Genomic DNA, 20,572 nt, shown 5'->3' with positions numbered 1-20,572 from the left:
AGGGTGCAATCCACGCCATCCTCCAGATCATTAATGAAGATATTGAACAAAACCGGCCCCAGGACCGACCCTTGGGGCACTCTGCTTGATACCGGCTGCCAACTAGACATGGAGCCATTGATCACTACCCGTTGAGCCCGATGATCTATCCAGCTTTCTATCCACCTTATAGTCCATTCATCCAGCCCATACTTCTTTAATGTGCTGTTAAGAATACTGTGGGAGACGGTATCAAAAGCTTTGCTAAAGTCAAGGAATAACTCATCCACTGCTTTCCCCTCATCCACAGAGCCAGTTATCTCGTCATAGAAGGCAGTTAGGTTAGTCAGGCATGACTTGCTCTTGGTGAATCCACGTTGACTGTTCCTGATCACTTTCCTCTCCTCTAAGTGCTTCAGAATTGATTCCTTGAGGACCTGCTCCATGAAATGTATTTCCCAAGGAAAGGGTTGTGAAAAGGCTAGAGCTAAACTTGTTCAGTATGTGAATGGGAGCATGTTAGTTCACAGTTACCCCGCAATGACCTGCAGCTTGGTGGGTGACTCAAGCAATTCAGTGTTGTCAATTAGGCATAGTTGCCCTGGCAAGTTCTGTTGGACAGTATGTGCTTAAGCTTTATCAAAGCCCTTCTGATTGAGCCTAAACCATCTGATCTGTGCACCAATGAAAAAGGCCATCTCTGGTGAACGTAGCTGTGATTCTGCTTTCCTTTGCATTGCATCTGTAAATAGTGAATTTGTTGCACAAGACACTGGTATCAGGAATGCTGTGTACAGTTTTGGTCACCCATGTTCAAGAATGACGACTTCCATCTGGAATAGGTGCAGGGAAAGGCTACTAGGATATCAGGGAAGTGGAAAGCCGAGGAAACTACAGCTTTGTTTAACCTAGCAAAGCAAAGGTTGGGAGAGGGAATGATTGCTCTCTATTAATACGTCAGGGAGGGAGAAGAGCTACTTGAGCTAAAGGACAATGTTGGCACAAGAACAAAGGGTTATAAACTGATTGTGAATAAATGTAGGCTGGAAATTAGAAGACGGTTTCTAACCATCAGAGAAGAGAGACTTTGGAATAGCCTCCCAATCAGAGGAGTGGGGGTAAACAACCACTAGTGTTAAAATGGAGCTTGGTGGATGATATGATGGGGTGGTTGCCTGTGACAGCAGCGAGCTGCACTCAGTGACCCAGGAAGCCCCTTCCAATTCTATGTCTCCAAATGTAAGAAGTCCTGCTTGTCTGCTACGGAACAGGGCAGTGAGGGGATATTAAAATGACAGGACTTGGAGCAAGAGAGACACTGCTCTCTGCCCCGTTTGTGGTGATTTTATATTACCTGCTTAGTTTTCCTTTACCTAAAATAAAAATCCAAACTTAGTGTTATGATCTCCTCTGAGTGTGAGGGAAAAACCATAATAGCTGTCATCTGTAACTCATATTCTAAGTCAGATACCAGGAGCTCATTTTCTATCTCTGCGTCGTTGCTGTTCTTGAATTTTCAAGGGAGTGTGGCTTAGCTGAGAGATGGCTTATCCCCTCCTGTTCTTAGTTGCTCCCACTTCTGAGCTCTCAGATACACATGGTCATCTGACGGGGTCATTGCTGAATGACACAATGACTCAGTACCATGATTAATGTACTTGTCAATGTTTTACTGGACTCATTTCTCTTTTCCCTGCAATTTTTTTTAAGTGACCATTTCCCAGTGGATTATGTTCCTATGGACCTCTGATAAAAACATTTTTAATTGGCATGTTTATTTCCAATGGGATGCACCAGTTAGGAAGATTCAATTGTACTGGGTTTCAGCAAACTGGAGATGTGTCAAGATTATTGGGTTTTAGTTTTGCAACATTAAAAAATAGGGTGGTTTGGATCTGGGGGGAAATAAGAATTCTCTATCAATCCCTGATCGTAGCCCTCTTTTAGAATGGAAAATTAACTAAATTCTGAAAAGTTTGCTTAACTTCCACACATGTCCTGCCAGACTCCAGATGCACACATTCCAGATATATGCTACAGACAACATCCCATTCTATTTTTGTTGTACCGGGGCATTTCTGTTTCTAGAAGCGCAGAAATTCTAATTGGCAGAAGCTGGCTTTACAGTATTTCTAACTCAGCTAGAAGCACGAGCTACCAAAAACCTTGGTTGACAAGTAATAAATCTGAACCCTAGGTCTAGAAAGTCCAAAATTTTAGGCAGAGGGATTGAAATCCAGATTTGAATTTTGCAGCTTGGGCCCCAGTAGGAACTTCCTCTTGTGAGATTTTTATCCAAATTTTACAGATTAATGAGAGTCTTAGAGTTCAGATAAGTATCCAAACTTGTGGGGTCTTATCCAACCCCAGTTCCCACTCTTTGAGGTTCACCCAGCATAAGTAACAGCAACATGGAACAGAAGCTGAGACCAGAGGGATGTATCCACATCATCTCCCTCACCCCAGTCAGAAATTATTCAGGAAGTCAGTGCACATATACGAACCCCTCTCCTGATATGGACTTGGCTTCTCAGAATAATCTGATTTTAATATGAAGAGCTATGTGGCCATGAAGCTGTTGTCGTCATGACCCATTGATGTTTCTGAAAGCGATGAATTACTGGCTTTTCATTCGCATCTCATTTACTCATCTGATTACAGCAGTTTGTCCCTGAACTGAGCTGCTTCTCTTCCTCAAAGATGTTTTGAATGATGCCCTAGCTTGTGCTCCTCTGCTCTTATTTATGGACTAGCTTTCTCCCATTATGCATTTCCTTTCCATGAGTTTTGTCACTAAGCTGTAGGGATCACGCAGAGCTTCCAGTTCTTGCTTTGCAAGGGTTTTGACCTCTGGGACGTGGACAGGGCCGCCCAGAGGGGGGGGCAAGTGGGGCAATTTGCCCCGGGCCCCCCAGGGGGCCCCCCCCCGAGAGTTTTTCAGGGCCCCTGGAGCGGGGTCCTTCACTCGCTCCGGGGGCCCCAGAAAACTCTCGCGGGTCCTGGGCCCCCAGAGCTTCTTCCGCTCCGGGTCTTCGGCAGCAGTTCGGCGGCAGGGGGTCCTTCCACTCCGGGACCCGCCGCCGAAGTGTCCTGAAGACCCGCAGCGGGGGATCCTTCCGCCCCAGGACCCGCCGCCAAGTGCCGGGTCTTCGGCGGCAATTCGGCGGCGGAGGCCCTCTGCCACCGAAGACCCCAGGCCCCCTGAATCCTCTGGGCAGCCCTGGTCATGGACCCCAGGGCCTTGAGCTTTACATTCTCATGTCCCACAGAAGGGAGGCTCTGCCTTTGTCACACAATGTAGCATGGGCTGTCTTTGTGTTTGGAACATGCTTTGCACATACCAGGTGCTACCATAAGTAAGTGATCTTAGTCCTGAGTGATTATGCATCATCAGAAGCCCTGCTGATCAAGGCTTACTTGGTAGGAGAATAAATTTCCATTTTCAAATTACATTTTTCTCTTAAGTTCACAGGGTGAGGATTGCCCCATATGCAAGTCTAGGACTTTCTCCTGTAGACAATTATGCATGGTTGCCTTCCTGAGAGGAAATAGCCCCATGACACCAATATCTAGCCTAAGTGACAGGTTAAAGAACAGCATCTCTCAAAGGCAGTGGGGTTTAGAGAGCTGGATCCCCAGTGAACTTAGCCTGAGAGCTAATTGCTGCTTCATAAGAATAAGTCGGAGAGAAGTGCTATTGTGAAGTGTTAATGAGCAGATAAAAGGAAAGTATTAAAGATCCTTGAAAGTTTGAAATTGCCAGCTCCATCAGGAAACAGAGGGCGCATACAAAAATAAAAGGCCATGAAATCTCATGCCCTGGGGTGTAAATGGAGAACTGCATGGGAAGGGGTAGGTAGGAATTTCCTTTCCAGTCCAAGGAAAGCATTGCAAAACTGACTGCATGCATAATAGTTTCTACAGGAGGGAGGAAGGCAATTTCTTCCTCTGAAGCATCACATTTTGAGTGCAAATAAGAGGCTCACTTTTGAAAATCTGTCCCTGCATCCAAAGTCTGTGTCAGGGGGAGTGTGAATTAGCCTCTGGAGCTTGCTGCCTTGAGATATTGATGCAAAGAGCTTACAAAGAGTCAAAAAGAGGATGGATTTTTCTATGAAAAATAAGACCATCACTCACAATTGCACTAGCTAGAATACAGATTATAAAGGCTATCAGCCTTCATGCTTTTGCACAAAAACCTTATTGCTTGTTGCTTGAGATTAGGAAAAAAAACTTCTCTATAGGTTAGTTATTACCTGATTATTTGGGGAATTTACACTTTCTCTGAAGCATTTGATGCTGGCAGACATCCAAGACAAGTTACTAGAATAGATGGTCCACTGATCCAATCTGTTGTGGAGGTTCTTTTGTTCTATATATTTTCTCATGAGCAGTTTCACAATGTAGTTCCCTACATCATCACTGTGACAGTCATTTCTACCCTTTTCACATGCTCACAAAAAAGGGGAAATAATCCATTTTGCTTTTACTGAGCATTGGATATGAACAAAACTGTTGTTTTTCCAAACAATTGTATGGAGAAATTTACGGACAAGGTATCATAAGGATATAATTTATTTCCCCCCAGTCCTCCCAAATAACAAGTTTAGAGAGCAGTGGAAAAAGTTTCAGGAGACATGCGGCTCATTGTAACCTAGAGAAAAGTGTTCTTTAGACCAGTGGTTCTCAAAGCTGGTCCGCCGCTTGTTCAGGGAAAGCCCCTGGTGGGCCGGGCCAGTTTGTTTACCTGCTGCATCCACAGGTTTGGCCGATCGCGGCTCCCACTGGCTGTGGTTCGCCACTCCAGGCCAATAGGGGCGGCAGGAACCGGCGCGGGCTGAGGGATGTGCTGGCCACCACTTCCCACCGCCCCCATTGGCCTGGAGCGGCGAACCGCGGCCAGTGGGAGCCGCGATTGGCCGAACCTGTGGACGTGGCAAGTAAACAAACTGGCCCGGCCCAACAGGGGCTTTCCCTGAACAAGCAGCATACTGGCTTTGAGAACCACTGCTTTAAACTGTCAGTGTCTATAAAATCCAGAGTTTAATTTATCATGGCTCATGCAACATCAAGCTGTTAGCACTTTCTGTCACAGCAGATTCTAGTGTGATGTGCAAAAACATGTCACAACATGGTGCAACCTGTCAGAACTTCTAGTCTTTGCTACTTTCCACCTCCAAGATCTAATTGCAATTCTGAAATGCTAAAATAATAGCAAGCAATTTAAGTCTTGTTTAGTGAATTTCTTGCCTTTGGGACTGTGGGTCCCAATGACTTGTATTGACATGAAAAACCCAGCAATTCAAACTGGATATCCTGATCTGAAATGAACAGAGTAGATGGGAAATAAAGCAGATACACACGAGTCTCTTTGAAAGGGAATTAAGGCCCAATCTTGCAAGGTATTGAGTGCCCTTGTCCTGGCTTGATGTCAGACATGCTCTAGGGCCTGATCTAAAGACCTTGGAAGTCAATGGGAGTCTTTCCATCGAATTCGGTGGGCTTCGGAGCAGGCCCATAGTAAATCTAATCGTATGTTATGAGGAATTGAGGGTGCTTGTTGCCTTGCAAGTTAAAGGGTCTGTCTACACTGCAATCAGATGTGTGACTGCAGTACGTGTAGACCTACCCAAGCTAGCTTTGATCTAGTTAACTCAAATAATGGTAATAAACCAATGACAGCACAGGCAGTTTGCTTGGGACCCTGGGTATGCACTTGGGTGGTTAGCCTGTGTTGTCACAGCTTCACTGCTATTGTTGTTCAAGAGAGCTATATCAAAGCTAGCTCATGTGTGTCTACACATGCTGCAGTCCCACCTCCTGGTTGCAGTGTAACATCCCAAAGACATTTAAGATGGGAGAAGGGTGACAGACATTGATAGAGTGGAGGCTGAAGCCTTTAAATCTGTGGGGCTGTTACTGCACAGGTAATGGCAGTGCACACTGTTCTTGCATCATCTCTTGCAAATGTTCCTCTAGTCTGACATGATGAGAGCTGTCCCTCTTTTCCCCCCCCCCTCCTTTGCAGAGTCTCTGTTGCTATCTCTTGACTGAACCTTGTGAATGTTGATCATTGAATTGTATGGCTATTGCCATGTAGTAACTGGGTACTTACCGTCTCATTACAGGGTAAATGCAGGCTTGCCTGTGTTCCCTCAGATGCAGCGCAGGGCCCACAGTAATTACAGGCTGCTGAAGATTGTTGCATTTGTATTATATTAAGGAGATCGCTAGGAAATTACTATGTAATTACAGAGGATTTACCAGCAAACTCTATTATCTGTGTAGCCAAGTAATTAAAAGTGGGTGGCAGAGAATATGTGTGCCACTGTGAATCAAAAGCATTGGCACTAATCAAATTCCCACAGAAAAAAACTCAGTGATGGAACCCAGAGTCAGGGAGTCAACTGCAGATTTTCTTTGCAGTGTGGATTGTGCAAACTTTTCCTGCCGCTTGAGTTCAAAGGAATTCAAAACTTCAGCATGTTAGCTGCTGCCACCAAGTTTCACCTGGTTTGATGTCAGTGATGGCTGCCTATACTTTGAGTACTGTTGATTTCCTCAGGAAAGACATATGTATTACCAAGACATTCAATAGTTGTTGCTATGGCAATGCAACCAAGTAATTTTTTCAGAAAGCATCTTTACTGATTTAAGGAACATTGAATAAATTGGATCAATTTTTAACTGATCCATCAATTTTTTCAGTACATTCTGCCTTGGCTTGGTTTAAAAGAAACTGATCTCAAATCCTGTAAACACTCACACACACTTGTGAAATCAAATGGGCTCATGTGCCTGTGCATTCAGTGATCGTACTTGTGTGTGCAAATGTGTTAAGATTTGACTTGTCAAGGAATGTGGGTCTATTACTGTTATACCTTTGTTTGCTGTGCACTGCCGGTATACGTGTCAAGGACTACGCTTTCTAAAGAGAGAGAGAGTTCTTTAGAGGCAGAATTGTTACAGGCCATTGCAGGGTGGCACACCGTGCTCTCTCTGGGAGACTTTGCTTTTGTTTGTTGTTGTTTTTCCTTCAATCTAAACTATTCTATCTGGACTGAAAGTATATATTTGCTGTTTGTGTAGGGGGAAAACATAATGGTAACATTTTTGTAAATCGCCAGTTTACTACATTTTCATGCTTTCCTCTTGTATTGTGCACCGAATTTCTGCTTTTTCCCCCCTCTGTAAGCTTTCTTCCCTTCATAGTAGTTGAACGTACAGTTTGAAATGCCTGGGACAGTTGTCCTGAATTCAGATACATTGTCCAAGATCCGGAGGGAAAAGGTGAAAAGCCACTGCTCTGGTCAATTCAAACTAGAGGGGATTTTAGGCAGACAATATATAATTATCCAAATGGGAATCTGGCCAGGGTATTAGGGTTACCTTGAACATCGCTACTCTTCCAAAAAGTGCCGTTGGATCCTATACAGCCACAAACCCTTGCTTACATCGCCTAGAAAACTCTACTGATCTGCAAAAAGCGTATTCTATTTCAGAGAAACAAAATCCATCGTCAATCATTTTTCTGGTTTTTAGCCTGCTGCCGTTTTGTAACCTTCCCTCCCTTTCAGCTCACACGCAAGCACCTGCCTATGTAACAACTACCAATATAGCCGAGGGAAAGCCTATATGACAGGCTCTTAATGTCAATGTAACCCAGTTCAGGGACTTGGAACTTTTCATATCTGTAGTTCCGTAATGATAGATTGGTGAGCCTCACCTTGGAAATAGGGGAAACTGAGTGAAATTGAGAATAGGCTAGTCAAGACATGGATAAGAATCAGTATGAATTCTGTAAGGGAACTGCTCTAATCTCTTAGGCATCTTTGAAAAAGTTAATAAAGTAATTTAGATTAAAATGACTCCATGGAAATAACTTTACTGCTGTTGAATTTTTTTTTGAGAGCCCATGTTGGACTGGAATTCCAAAGGGTAGAGAGAGGCACAGGGCTAACAAGAGAGAGTTGTTTAACCTTGATGGTCTTTCATTCAAATAGAAGCACTCTAGACAAAAGGCTGGCTCCCACCCAACAGAACTGGTTTTGCAGGGGAGAGGTTGTCTGGCAATGGAGTCAGCTAATAGGGGTCTGTGCTCATCTGTTGAGGCTGACCTGAAGTTCACATGACAGAGGAGATTGGGAGGCTATAACAGGGCAAGAGCTGTTCTGCTCAGAGTCTTTGGCTACTTTCATCAACTCAAGCTAAGGGAAGACTGATTTGGGGAAGAGGAGGAAACCATGGCTACCTGAACACAGATTGATGCCCAAGGGAAAGGTGAGGTACAGTGAGTGGCATTGCATTCAGGGGTTCTGTTTCCTCTTGTGCTTTATCTTTTGAGTAAAGAGTCATTGAGTTAGAAACCTTTTGCTAACCGTGTCTATTTACTTTCACGGCCACATGCCTCTGAAGAGTAAGCTGTAACCTAGAAGGCTCACAACTTCCATGGAATTCTGGGGAACATGCTGGGGGGAGGCCTGTAGGAGACAGCACTAATGTCAGCACCCAGGCAATTGGACCACAGGGTCCCCACTAACACAGCTCCAGCAAGAGAAGGGTATGCAGGATTCAGCCTTTGGAGCCCTTCACAGCAGTGTCCAGCAGGGGGAGCTGGACCAGATCTGGGACAACGACATACTAGCCATCAAAGTGTTGAATACAATTGTTTTCCTCAGAACTAAAATTAAACTCAAGCAGAGTGAGCAGATTTGATTGGCACAATCTAAATTGACTGTGGAGGAAAAACACTACAAAAGTAAGTAAAGGGCTCAGAAGTGTTTAAAATGGGAAGTGTCTGATGATGCACCGCTGTCCACGCATGGAGAAAGCTAGAGACGGAGAAGGCTGTATTTCACTCCGAGAGCGTCTGCTGCTGCTTGGTTCAAATGGCTGACCTTTTACAAAATGAAATTAAACTGGTGTTTGATGGGAAGAAGCACTTCAAGATTTTCCGAAGCGTATTAGTTCAATATTTGCCAACTTTGATTCCTTTGCTCTGTTGTCGTGCTTGGAATAAAATGTTGCGGTTTCTTATAGTACACATGAGAGATGCAGGTCTCTCTTTAATTTGGGCAATGTAAAGAAATCTGTACCTGAATGTGTTTATTGCCAGCCGTAATAGCTCTCCTCCCCGGCATCATGCCTTTCATCAGGCTCTCAAAGCACTTCAATATCAAATAAGACTCACAATACCTCCTCTGAGATAGGAGAGTATTTTATGATATGATGACATTTTGAACCATTATGTAGATACTACATCCCATTGCATTGTGCTGGGGCGTGGGTCCAGAGCCGCTAGTGCTGTGGGAGCCCATTCCACAGCGTGGGGGTGATAGGAAGAGGCTGAGTGGATGCACTCTTAAATACCTGTTAGCATCAGGCTGCTGCAGCCAAACTCAAGTTCTGTTTGATTCAGTAGACTCTAACAAATGGCCTCTGATCAGCTAACATACTAAAACTGGCTATGAGGACATGGCGGTGCCAGTGGAGACACAGGCTAGCCACCGGAGCTTGGATCCAGTGGGTTAAGTGGGCTTGAGAGACTGAACTGTGCTAGCTTGAGCCCTCCTAGGGTGAGTCTGTCTATCCGGACTGGGACATTCACTGCCAGCCGCAGTGTAGGTGGTCTTACTGACCCTGTTTCCTGCCTTGATGTAAGCAGAGAAGAGAAGACTTCAGTAGCCCAAGCGGGCAGAAGAGTTATTCCGTTTTGGGTGGACTTGTTCATGATACCCTGGAAAGGGTCTGAACTTGGGTGACTTGGGCTGAGCCACAGAAGATCCAGGGCCAGAGGCAGGCGGCCAGCATGAGGGTCTGAAGCCGAAGATAGTGGCAACATCCCGCACTGATGCAAGGGGGCCCTCTAAGGGTGAGTGAGCACCACTACAGGGAGTCACCTTTAGAAGGGGGAGTGGGTAGATATTGAGAGCCCTGTAGTCCATCACTGGAGGTCAGTGAGGGGTTCTGTGTTCTTATGAGGCAGGTTGCTTACAGTTAGAGTTATGCACATAGCTGGGTTTTGTTTGGTTCACTGGCACTGCAAAAATAAATAAATAATTAGTTTGGTGTGTAATCAAACATTTCTGATATTTAGCTTTTTTAAAAATATTTTTTTATTTTTAATAAAATTGAAGCCAATTTCTAAATGAAAAGACCTTTTGAATAAAAAAGGAAATTTATTTGTATTTGGTTTGTTACCAAAACAGTTTGGCAAAATTGACATGAATTCGCAAAACAGCTGTTGCCTCAAATCTGCATTTTGGGGGGGGGAAATTCACCTAGAATTTTTTGCCCAGCTCTTATGAAGCTAGCACCATCTAAAAATATATATTTTAAGTGTGAGGGCCCCTGATCCGCCCCACACTTTGGAATATGCCTAGAACAAACCCTGCTTCAGATATGCCATGTTAACCTTAGTCCCAGAAGGGTCACTTTTAAAGAAGCATGCAAAATGCAGGTGCCCATGTGCCAAACACCCGCTTGGGTTTATATTCATGGGTAGTGTAGCACATTGGGTGTACTTCCTTTGGTCCTGCTTTGTCAGTTTCACAAGCTTTCAGTAATTAATGGAAGTCAAGATTTTCTTACTAGAGCACATGAGCAGCCAACTCTTGAACCAGCTTCAAAATCTTATATACACACAGGTGCCATTGAACTGTTTCATAATTCATTATGACATACTCATTAATTAAAAAACAAGAAGTGTTCAGGGCTTATCAACTTCAAATAGTGGCACAAAGATTAGGAACAATAGAGAAACTGATCAAGGAGGGACTTGTCTTTTCCTTGATTGCCCAAATCTTGGTATATTGTCTGGAACGCCAGATAAGATTTAAAGTAACTTTATACCAAACCTGGCCCCAGTGCCCACTAGAATCTAAAGATAAAATGATGATTAATGGCACTTTATCAGAATAATTTCTGCCAGTTCAATTTTAAATAACTAAAAGTATCATGAGTTAAACCCTCACTTCTCTATAGATTTAATTTCCTTTTAAAAATGAAAAATTAGTAGCCTGAAGATAGACAGTGATTGATGGACATAAACCAGACGTTAATTATGTTCCAGAAATAATCTTACTACAATTTAAAAAACTCCAGAAAAGAGCGAGGATTGAAGATGCATGAAAGTTAAGGATTGACATATCAACATAAATTAGGATGAAAACGCTGGAGAAATTGAATGAAATGGTTAGGACAGAAGCAGTGAAACTGTGTAGCTAGCTTGGAAAGGCAAAGTCATGTCACTAAAATACTTGCTAATGCAAAGGTAGAGCTCAGTTTTCACTTGTGCAATATGAAATTGCATTTCTGTATTGTAATATTGATATTATGGTGATTAGTGTCCAAGAAATTTGTATCAATAAAAAAAGGAATGTTTTCCTTTCCAGAGGGCCACACAAGCAGTAGTGTGACAGTAGGAACTACAGGCCACAAATGAGATTAAAGATTTATTATGCTAAATGCTGTATATACACTTAGTAAGAGACCCTGCTTCGGAGAGTTTGCAATCTCCATAGATTACAGAGAGAAGGTGGGAGAGTGTTTCATCCTGATTTTACACATGGGGAGCTGAGAATTTGCGTAAGACTACACAGGAAACCCATGGCAGAGCCAGGAATTGAACCTAAATAGCCCGAGCACCTGTCTCCCCTCCCCCCCCCTCCTCCTCTCCCTACCCCCCTGACAGAAGATGGTGAAATACACCCTGCTAGTGTGGAGGCACAAGGGGAACAGGAGTCTATGGCAGACAGGGAAGCTGGGTTTCTCTCTTCTTTGGAGATTGGGGTTCTTCTGAATCATTAAATACTGTTGCTAAGTATTCCTCTTTTTGGCAGGCTTATTAGACAGGTTGAATTGGCATGGAGCATGTGTTATCCCCGTAGCTCTAGAAATAATTCCCCCAGCAGGTCAAAGATGAAATATTTGATGGGACAGGATGGAAAACTCAGCTCTGCATTGCTCATCCTGTATTTGAACTCTCCTGGGCTGTCCATCTTATATCTTTCCCTAGCTCTGAAAGCACCTATAAGAAAACAAGTTATGAATGCATACATGGGGAATACTGCAAAGGCATCCATTGTGTTTTATCTCCTTCACCTCCCATATCATCATGGGAGCTCTTTTATGGGCACCAATCCGGAGTGCTATCACACCCCCTCCCAAACACTGAGCACCATGTGGGCCCGATCAACCCAGGTACAGTAGTTTGAATGTTCCTTCCTCACGTATTCACCTGATTCTTGCAGCCTGTCACTGGGTAATTCGCACACTACATGATTTCAAATCCCTCATAACTGAAAGGGCTGGAAACTACTGTTTCCTGCAGTGCTTGTGGAAGCATGAAGCGTTGTTAAGGCTGAATGCACCTTGGGTTTTCTTGCTAACCTTTTCAGATGTCAGCTGGAAGCTGGCTGAGAAGTAATCAGTTCTCTTCCCCTTCCATTTCTGCAGAGCCGTGGTGCTGCATAGTTGACGGGCATAGAGCAAACCAGCATTTGACAACATGAAGCACTTCAGAACTAATTGCCAGTTTCGATCTGAAGCATGCAAGTAGCTAAGATAAATTGTCACCCATCAACTTAATCTGTATCAGTATGTGTGCAAGAACCTATTCTTAGATGTAGAGCTTTAAGCCTTCCCTTGTTTTGTAGAAATGTTGTGTTCTCTTTTTAAATTAGCGCCATCTCAAAGAAGTCGAGGAGGGAAGACTGTCTTAATAGGAAGATTTTGCATAGGGCTTTACAACAATAGGTCTCAAAGAACTTTTGAGTAGTGACTAAGTATCGTTAGTTTAATTTATAAATAGTGAAACTGAGGCACATGGAGACATGACTTCCTCAAGGTCATGCAGCACATGACAGGAACAGAATCCAGCTCATTTGACACTCTGTTCAGTATCTGATCCACTGGATCATGCTGCCTCTTGTTTGTATTATTTCCTGTTCTCTAGTGGATAGACTAAGAGACTGCCCGTTTGGAGCAGGTTAAGAAAAAGAGACATGAGGTCTGATTCAGATCTCATTTAACTAGCTTTACACTGGTGTAATTTCACTGTCTTAAGTGGAATTGCTGCTGATTGGCACTAGTATATAAGGGATATTCGACACTAAGCATCTTTGACTGATAGGAAACCAAAGCAAGTCAAGTTTAGTAGGCAAATTTAAGTGTCCCTTATGAGAATCATGCAAGATCCTTTTAATAAACTGTGTATATTGTAGAATGATTCCTAAGAATTACAGACAACCCCCTGAGAAACAGAAGCTAGACTTGAGAACACACATAATGTTTGACTCTTAATCATTCTTTGCTATATTCTGAGAATATTCAGATTCTGCATCTTTAGTAATGAGCACATTCATATCATGTCTTCATCTGAAGATCTCAGTGCTCTTTATGGACACGAAACATTTAATTAAGCATCACAACAGCCCTTTGGGATATGCAAGTGCTACCCCCTTGTATAGCCAGTGGAACAAGTTTGGAGAGGTTAAGGTTAAAAAAAAAATAGTTTCAGAAGTGGACACTGGCTTTGGCAGCCTTAATGTGTGAATGCCTGGGCTGGCCAGGGCCTCTTTTTTTAGAAATGCTGAGCAGCCAGAGCTCCCTGTAATGATCTAGTGGGCAGGACCTTGATTTTTAAGGCTATCTGAAAGATGATAGCACAGTGTGGGTGACGGTTGTGGTTATTGCTTGCTTGTATTATAGCAGTGCCTAGAGGTCCCAACCAAGTTTAGGGCCCCTTTTCTGACAGTCGCTATACCAACACTCCAGGAGACAATCCATGCTCCAGAAACCTTAGAATTTAAGCAGGTAAGACAGACAAAGGGATTAGAAGAGGAAATGGAAGCACAGAGAAGCAAAGTTGTAGGATACTCAAAAATGTCTTAAAATTACTTATGACTTTAAGTGTAAGTGGTTTCCTGGTCCTGCTTGCAAGCTAGGAGGGTCTGTAGGGAAGCATGCGATCTGGGACTGGGTCTTGTGCAGTCAGTCTGCAGAGAGCCAGGCTAGAGCAAATTGCGGTGAGTTGTGTCTCTTGGTCTTATGGAGCAGCCTGCTTTCAGTTTCTCTCTGGTTTTGGTTCTTGTGTGTTAGGATTTTGGATTCTAAGGAATAAAATGGTGTTATATGGCACCTGCTCGAAAGAGTATTTTATGTTTTTATCTAACTCCTCTTTATGTATGCTGGTAACATAAGAGAAGCAACTTGCTCCAAGACACGTTGGTCAGTGTCAGGTCTGGGAATAGAATCCATGTCTCTTGACTCCCAGTCCATTATCCTGTCCATGCTGTATACATGCTGTGGTGTTGTGTCACTACTGACTAGAAAGGAGAGCACAACCTCTAGAACTGCTGTTTCCAGCAGCAGTTGTGCTTATTAGGGTAAGACAGTGAAATGCTGAACAGTAAAGTAATTTATCACATCCAAACGGAGTAAAATGGCAAGTGAACATGTTGAGCACTAATGGCATAATTTTCAAAGGTCCTGAGCACCTGCTGCTCCTGTTGAAGTCAGAGGCATTAGGGGGTGCTCAGCAAGTATTTGCTCTTGAGTCCAGAGAGTTACAGCAGATATTAAAATGTCACTGCTGCAGACCAAGCTGCTACAGCCTTCAGATAGCTAACTGCTCTTTGCTGTCTAATTTGTAAATTTCATTTCCATTCACCTTCTGTTCCATCCTTTACATAATACCTTGTCACTTCAGTAGAAACAATAAGGAACCTTTTCACTCAGAAGTGCTGCTCCAATATCTGACTTAAGCTGGAGAACAAAAAGCTAGCATGGAGCATCAGCTCCCAATGAGCAATTGAGAACAAAACACGGGCTCCTCTGCTGGTTTTCCATACCTTGTCACCCCTCTCTAATTCAGGCTGTCACAGGATGTTTCACTTTCCACGGGTATTGAGGGGCGGAAGCTGCAATCTTTGGGTTCACATTTCAAAGCACCTAATGTTTGGGATGCATTTACATCTAGAGTATTTTTGTTTGTTTGGCCCACTAGAAAGCTAGCGGCTATTTGCAAAAGCCAGATCAGAGTTTGTATTTCAGACATGCAGAGTTTGCGGGTTGGGTTATGAGGGTCCAAGCTGAGACGGATCTTTTTAATAGAAGTTTATAGGCCTGATCATTCTGATCTTGCTGCTTTCCACCCAGATAGAACTCCATTTACTTCAATGGCGTTAGCCTTGATATATCACTAATGCTGAATTCACTTTGCTATGGTACCCACAGCAGAGCCAAAGCATTTCAATGGATGATTTAGTTGGGGATTGGTCCTGCTTTGAGCAGGGGGTGGGACTAGATGCCTCCTGAGGTCCCTTCCAACCCTGATATTCTATGGAGATTGCAATCCCCAGTGTTGGGTGGCTACCATGGAAAATCAAGTTTTTCTACTCCCTCCCCCCCCCCTTCATGGTACGCTGGTGAAAGTGAGCTCAGACCTGGCCCCTGGTGAGTTTAGCTCCAAATCATCTCACCCTTCTGTCTCTCCATGTAAGAACTGGTTTTGTTTTATTGCAACCCTGTTTTATTGCAGCCCTTGAGTCTGATGTAATGTATGTATTTCTATTGCAGATAATCGGCTTGGTGATCCTGTGCATTGGCATCTATGCAGAAGTGGAAAGACAGAAACACAGAACCTTGGAAGGGATCTTCCTAGCTCCAGCTGTGGTTCTCCTTCTGCTGGGCATCACAATGTTTGCTGTTTCCTTTATTGGAATGGTTGGGTCCCTCAGAGACAACAGGACACTGCTGAAGACGGTAAGAGCTTTATACCCTTCTTGTTCTACACTGTGGAGTCGTCGTCCCATGTTTTACAACCTGAAGGGTATGAAACACTTAACGTTCCAGGATCTCCCTGAACCTATACTGGAGAAGGCTTTTTAAAAAAAAAACCTTGAATGGGTTTTCCCTCTTCTACTTGTGGCATGGATTCTTCTTTATTGGAGAAGGTGGACTAGAGAAAGGCTGACCTAGTGTATAGTATTTCATTCATAAAATTTCTTTCCAATGAACCTATTTAACTGAAGCTGTATGATTAACTTAGTTTTACATCATGGAGGCCTTTCAAAATACTCCTAGGAGGCAACTGATTGGTGACCATGTGTCTTTGAAAATTCATGGCCTGGCCTAATGGCTGTTGGTCTGAGCAAAGTGTGTATTTGCCCTTCAGCCACAGATTCATAGGACTCAATGTTTCTCCGTTGATTAACACAAAGAAGTAAATGGTAGCACCACTCAATAAATGCTTGATGCATGGCACATAGTGTTTTGACTTGAAGCTGGGTAAGCTTGAAGGGCTGGAGTAGGAAACTGAGCCCATATGTTGTGGCAGTTATTTATATACTATTGCATCAACAGTTCATAGTGCATCCAGGTAGAAATGGGAGCAATGACACCTGAATGATGTGTGACTCTTGATTGTGGAGATTCATCGTGCTGGAGAACAACCTTTCAAGTCAAAATCTTTCCCGTAGGGCAGTGGCAGCTATTCATTTAATGAAAAGTTTATTAGAAACAGGTGGGGAGGAGAGGGGGAATCCCACACATGTTCTTTCCAAACTACCTTTTCCTTTCCTACAAATGCTTTTATCTAGTCTTGGAATTCTTTTTTCCCCACCCTTAACAGAGTTTTACTTTTTCATTTCCTAAACGCGTTGCAGTGAACTGACACACAAGTGTGTGTGCAAATGCGTGTACCACTCTCATTTGCTGGATAGAACCAGAACTTCTCAGATGCGTCATAGCAGAAAAGCCCTAACTGGCACTGGAGATTCGCCATCAGCTTATGCAGTAGGAGCCTGTGCTTCTGGAACTGGAAAATTGTTCTCTCCCTGCTGCTGCTATAAATTCCAAGTGGCCGTGGTGTGTTGCATAGCAACAACCATGAAGTCCTAGCTAGCGATGAATTTGCTACAATTTAATGTGCAAGCTTCAGTCCTCAGCTCCATCCACAGCTTCAGCCCCTTCCTATGGCATTCTCCCACCTATGCCCTATAAATTTCACATATATCATCTGCCACCTAGCTAATATTTGTACCTGATCTTGTGGTATTGAGATGGTATATTTGTATGGAAATACTATTTGATATTTTAACTTCTGCGGAGAAGGCAGCACTGTAGCAACGGCCTGGTATAATTTAATTGCAAAGCTGATACCTAAGCATTCTCTTATTATCTACGGTTGAATGCCTAGTAGCATCTGCGGAAAGTGTTGCTAGGTTTCTCCTGGGTTAAAATATAAAGTTATTTTTAAGCTGCAATTCCATCTCTGGTTTAGCACACTCCCCATTGTTAGGTTTATTGTAGTTCAAACAGTTCCAAGAACAAACAGTTTTGGTTCCTTTTGTGAGGCAATTTTTATGGGGGAGGGGGAGAGGAGAATTCCCTTTTCTGTAACAACTCAGAGCTGTAGGATATGAGGAGCCGAGCCCTCCCCTTTGATTCTTAACCTTTTTCTGAAGGTTTTGTTGGAGCCTTGACTTACTGCATTCAACTGACATTTTTGGCTTGCTACATTTTCATTGTCTATCTTTGCTCTGGAAGGCTGGAGTGAAACATGGGCAAGACCCTTGCTGTGCAACTCTGCTCATGTTGACAGGGGATCGAATAGATACCTGGGGTTCTGGGGAGTTGTATCTCCCAGATCCGAGTTTATCGGATAACTCTGACATTGAAGCAGCTAGCCAGGTGAGTCACCTAGGTCTTCGGAGGTTTGAAGGCCACTTTCCCACAGCTGGGTCTTTGCTGCTGCAGTACTTCAATCATGAGGAAGGGCCCTGATTTCAAAAGATGTAATTCATCCCATCTCTAGGAAGTGAAGCTGCTGTTTCCAAAGTGAATAACGGGCAGCCAGTTCCCTCCACTCCAGCTGGCATCCCACCGACACTGGGTTCATTCTACCGTCAGCCAACCATCATCTACCCAGTGGCCATCACACGTTTCCCACTCTCTAAAATAATACATTATCTTTGTGTGTCTTCCCTCCTGCCAGGTGCATGTGTAATGATGTCCTTTGTCAGGTTGTTTGTGGGGCTTGAATCTGGGACCTCTGGCTCTAACTCAGGCAGTAGAGGCTCATGGTTTTAAAGAACTAACTCCATTCATTTGGAGGCAGTAGTTTAGAATCATAAACTCAGAAGCACACAGATTCAGAATGGGTGTCACTCCCCATGGCCGGGGAAGCTGGATCTGATTTTCTCAGAAGTCCATAGCAATTCAGATCCCCATACAGGCCACCATTTGTAACGATGCCCCAGTGGTCATTATCCTGGCATCTCCCAAGGCACACTGGCCAGGATACAACTTTTATAATGTGTTACAATGACGCCACTATGCCTAATGCATATTCAGTAAGGGGTTTCTCCCCTTTTCCTTATTTGCATATCCTCACCCTACTAACGTGGAGGTGCCCTTCTCCCATAGGTTACTAGGCCTGGTACCTCAAGCTCATTAGTATATACGTCAGTCAGTTACCAATGGCACTTTGTGGTCAGACATCTGCTGAAGTTCCCAACATAAAATATCCCAAGCTGGAATAACTAGCACCTGTCCACAGTGTTCGTTGCACCTTGTGATAGCTTATGATTTAGGGCAGTGGTCCCCAACCTCTTCCGGGTGGCGGGTGCCGGACGACGAGCCACTGAGGACCATGGCTGGCGGACAAGCATCCGCCGAAATGCCGCCAAGAAGCGGCAACGTCAAGAGGCATCGCCACTGAAATGCCGCCGAAAATCAGCGGCATTTCAGCGGCGACGCCTCTTGGTGAAGCCGCTTTTCAGCGTCATTTCGGCGGTGATGCCTCTTGATGACGCCGCTTTTCGGCAGCATTTCAGCAGATGCTTGTCCGCCGGCCAGTACGTGGGCACACATAGATGCCCCGGCGGGTGCCATGTTGCCTGCAGGCACCGCGTTGGGGACCACTGATCTAGGGTTACTCCTGGCTAGCTGCTTATGCTAAGGCTTTGGGGTCTTCTGCCTTGTTTAGTTAAGCTATTATTTTACAGGCCTTGAGGCACGTAGGCTCATGGCATTACTGCCTCACCTGTAGGCTACAATACATCTTGCCACTGCCCTCTGCTGAAGGATATGTCAGACCTGCTCAAGTGTATAATCACCCGTCACCCTCCCATGGCTGCAGACTACAGAGGAAATGGAACCCAATACTTTTCTCTGCCTGCAAGCCGCCTCGCACCTCCTGGGGGGTTTACTCTGAACAAGGGCAGGTAGTTGTTGCTGCTGCCTACCTTCCCTTAGGTAGGGTTCTGCTGGAAAGGGTAGATTTTAGGGTCTTGTAGGCTGCTATGAGATATGGATTCATCCCCAGCTGCCTAAGTTATGCCCCCTCCCTAGCTGCCTCTCCTGGGACCAGTCCCCCCCAGCAGGGGTGAGGTCAGCAGCTTCTTCGTACTTGCTCAGCCTCATACCCCTGGACTCTGTGCTCCTTGGGGTCTCCATCAGTGTCTGCACAAATGGAAGCTGCTCAGATATTCTGGAAATGGGAGCTCCATAAGTACCTATGTAGGTAGATAGCCCTTGGCCCAACTCAGCGATGCTGCAGAAAAACTGAGCCAATATTTCAAGTCAATCCATGCCAGCTAGTTTCTGCTCCTTAGGATTTGGATTCTACACAGACAAAGCTTCCTGTTACTGAGGTCATACCTAGCAAAGTGTATGTGGCTTCATGACAGCTCTGTTTACACATCAGCAGTTGTTCAGCCACCGTCAATTCCTTCTCAGTAAGTATCTCTTCAGTTCAATGACCTGGGATGCTCCATCGAGGATTTTTGCTAGTGTGTATGTGTCTGTGGGTGCAGAGAGTATTAATTGTTTGGATAGTGAAATTAACAACATTCAAGTCTATGTCTGCTGCCAGTCCTGTTTGTTTTTTATTATTATTTTAATTAAACACCAATATGAGCATATGGTCACTTGCATTTAAGTGTAGCATTGCTTTTGATTGCTGTGCACTTGCATCTTGAATTGATATCGATGTTCCCTTAACTAGGGAAACAAATCACCATTGTCTTTGCTGCTCTGGCAATAACTGCCTCTGATGTTATAAGATTATCATAGTTTTTCAGTAGCTTCTGTATTCCCAGCTTGCTTTGCAGCTACTATGCAAGTGAATATGTATGTATGTAAGACATGTTGCATGGAACATGTGATTATTCACATTATACTGATAAGTATTCAGCTAATACCAAGAAATCATAATGAATGCGCAAGCAGGAAGAGCAGTTATTTCAAGTACTAACAAATATGTATGTATTATTCATAGACTACATTCACTGATATGAATTGCCAATTTCAGTTAATGCTGCCTAGTTATTTGTGACATCAAAATATCCTGCTGAAATGTCTTGCAAAAGGAGGCAACTCTCAAATTTTTGACAAATCTTTAAAATTATTGCGCACACAAGCGTATTTAAGGCAAAATTGGAGAATCCTTTTAGGCATCTTTTTATCTGCTCTGTGTTACTTTTGCTAAAATATTTAGCTAAACTTCTTTATCAATTTTTGATTATATTGCTTTTCTGCTTGTGTCATAACTATAAAGGGAAGGGTAACAGCTCTCTGTGTACAGAGA

General features: G+C 43.8%; 1 protein-coding gene across 1 annotated transcript in view; it reads left to right on the top strand.

Annotated features, from left to right (window-relative positions):
- The window catches only part of LOC112114429 (tetraspanin-15-like), a 201,036-nt gene that overhangs the window by 10,570 nt on the left and 169,894 nt on the right, over positions 1-20,572 (top strand). The window contains exon 2 of the mRNA XM_026657379.2: positions 15,559-15,744. Within this exon, the coding sequence (XP_026513164.2) occupies positions 15,559-15,744 (186 nt within the window). The remainder of the gene's footprint in view (positions 1-15,558; positions 15,745-20,572) is intronic.

The sequence above is a fragment of the Terrapene carolina genome, unplaced genomic scaffold, assembly GCF_002925995.2.
Source record: "Terrapene carolina triunguis isolate 2854851 unplaced genomic scaffold, T_m_triunguis-2.0 Scaffold53, whole genome shotgun sequence".
Classification (NCBI taxonomy): Eukaryota; Metazoa; Chordata; order Testudines; family Emydidae; genus Terrapene; species Terrapene triunguis.
The sequence above is the reverse complement of the archived record's forward strand: the minus strand, read 5'-3'. Positions and strand labels throughout refer to the sequence as shown.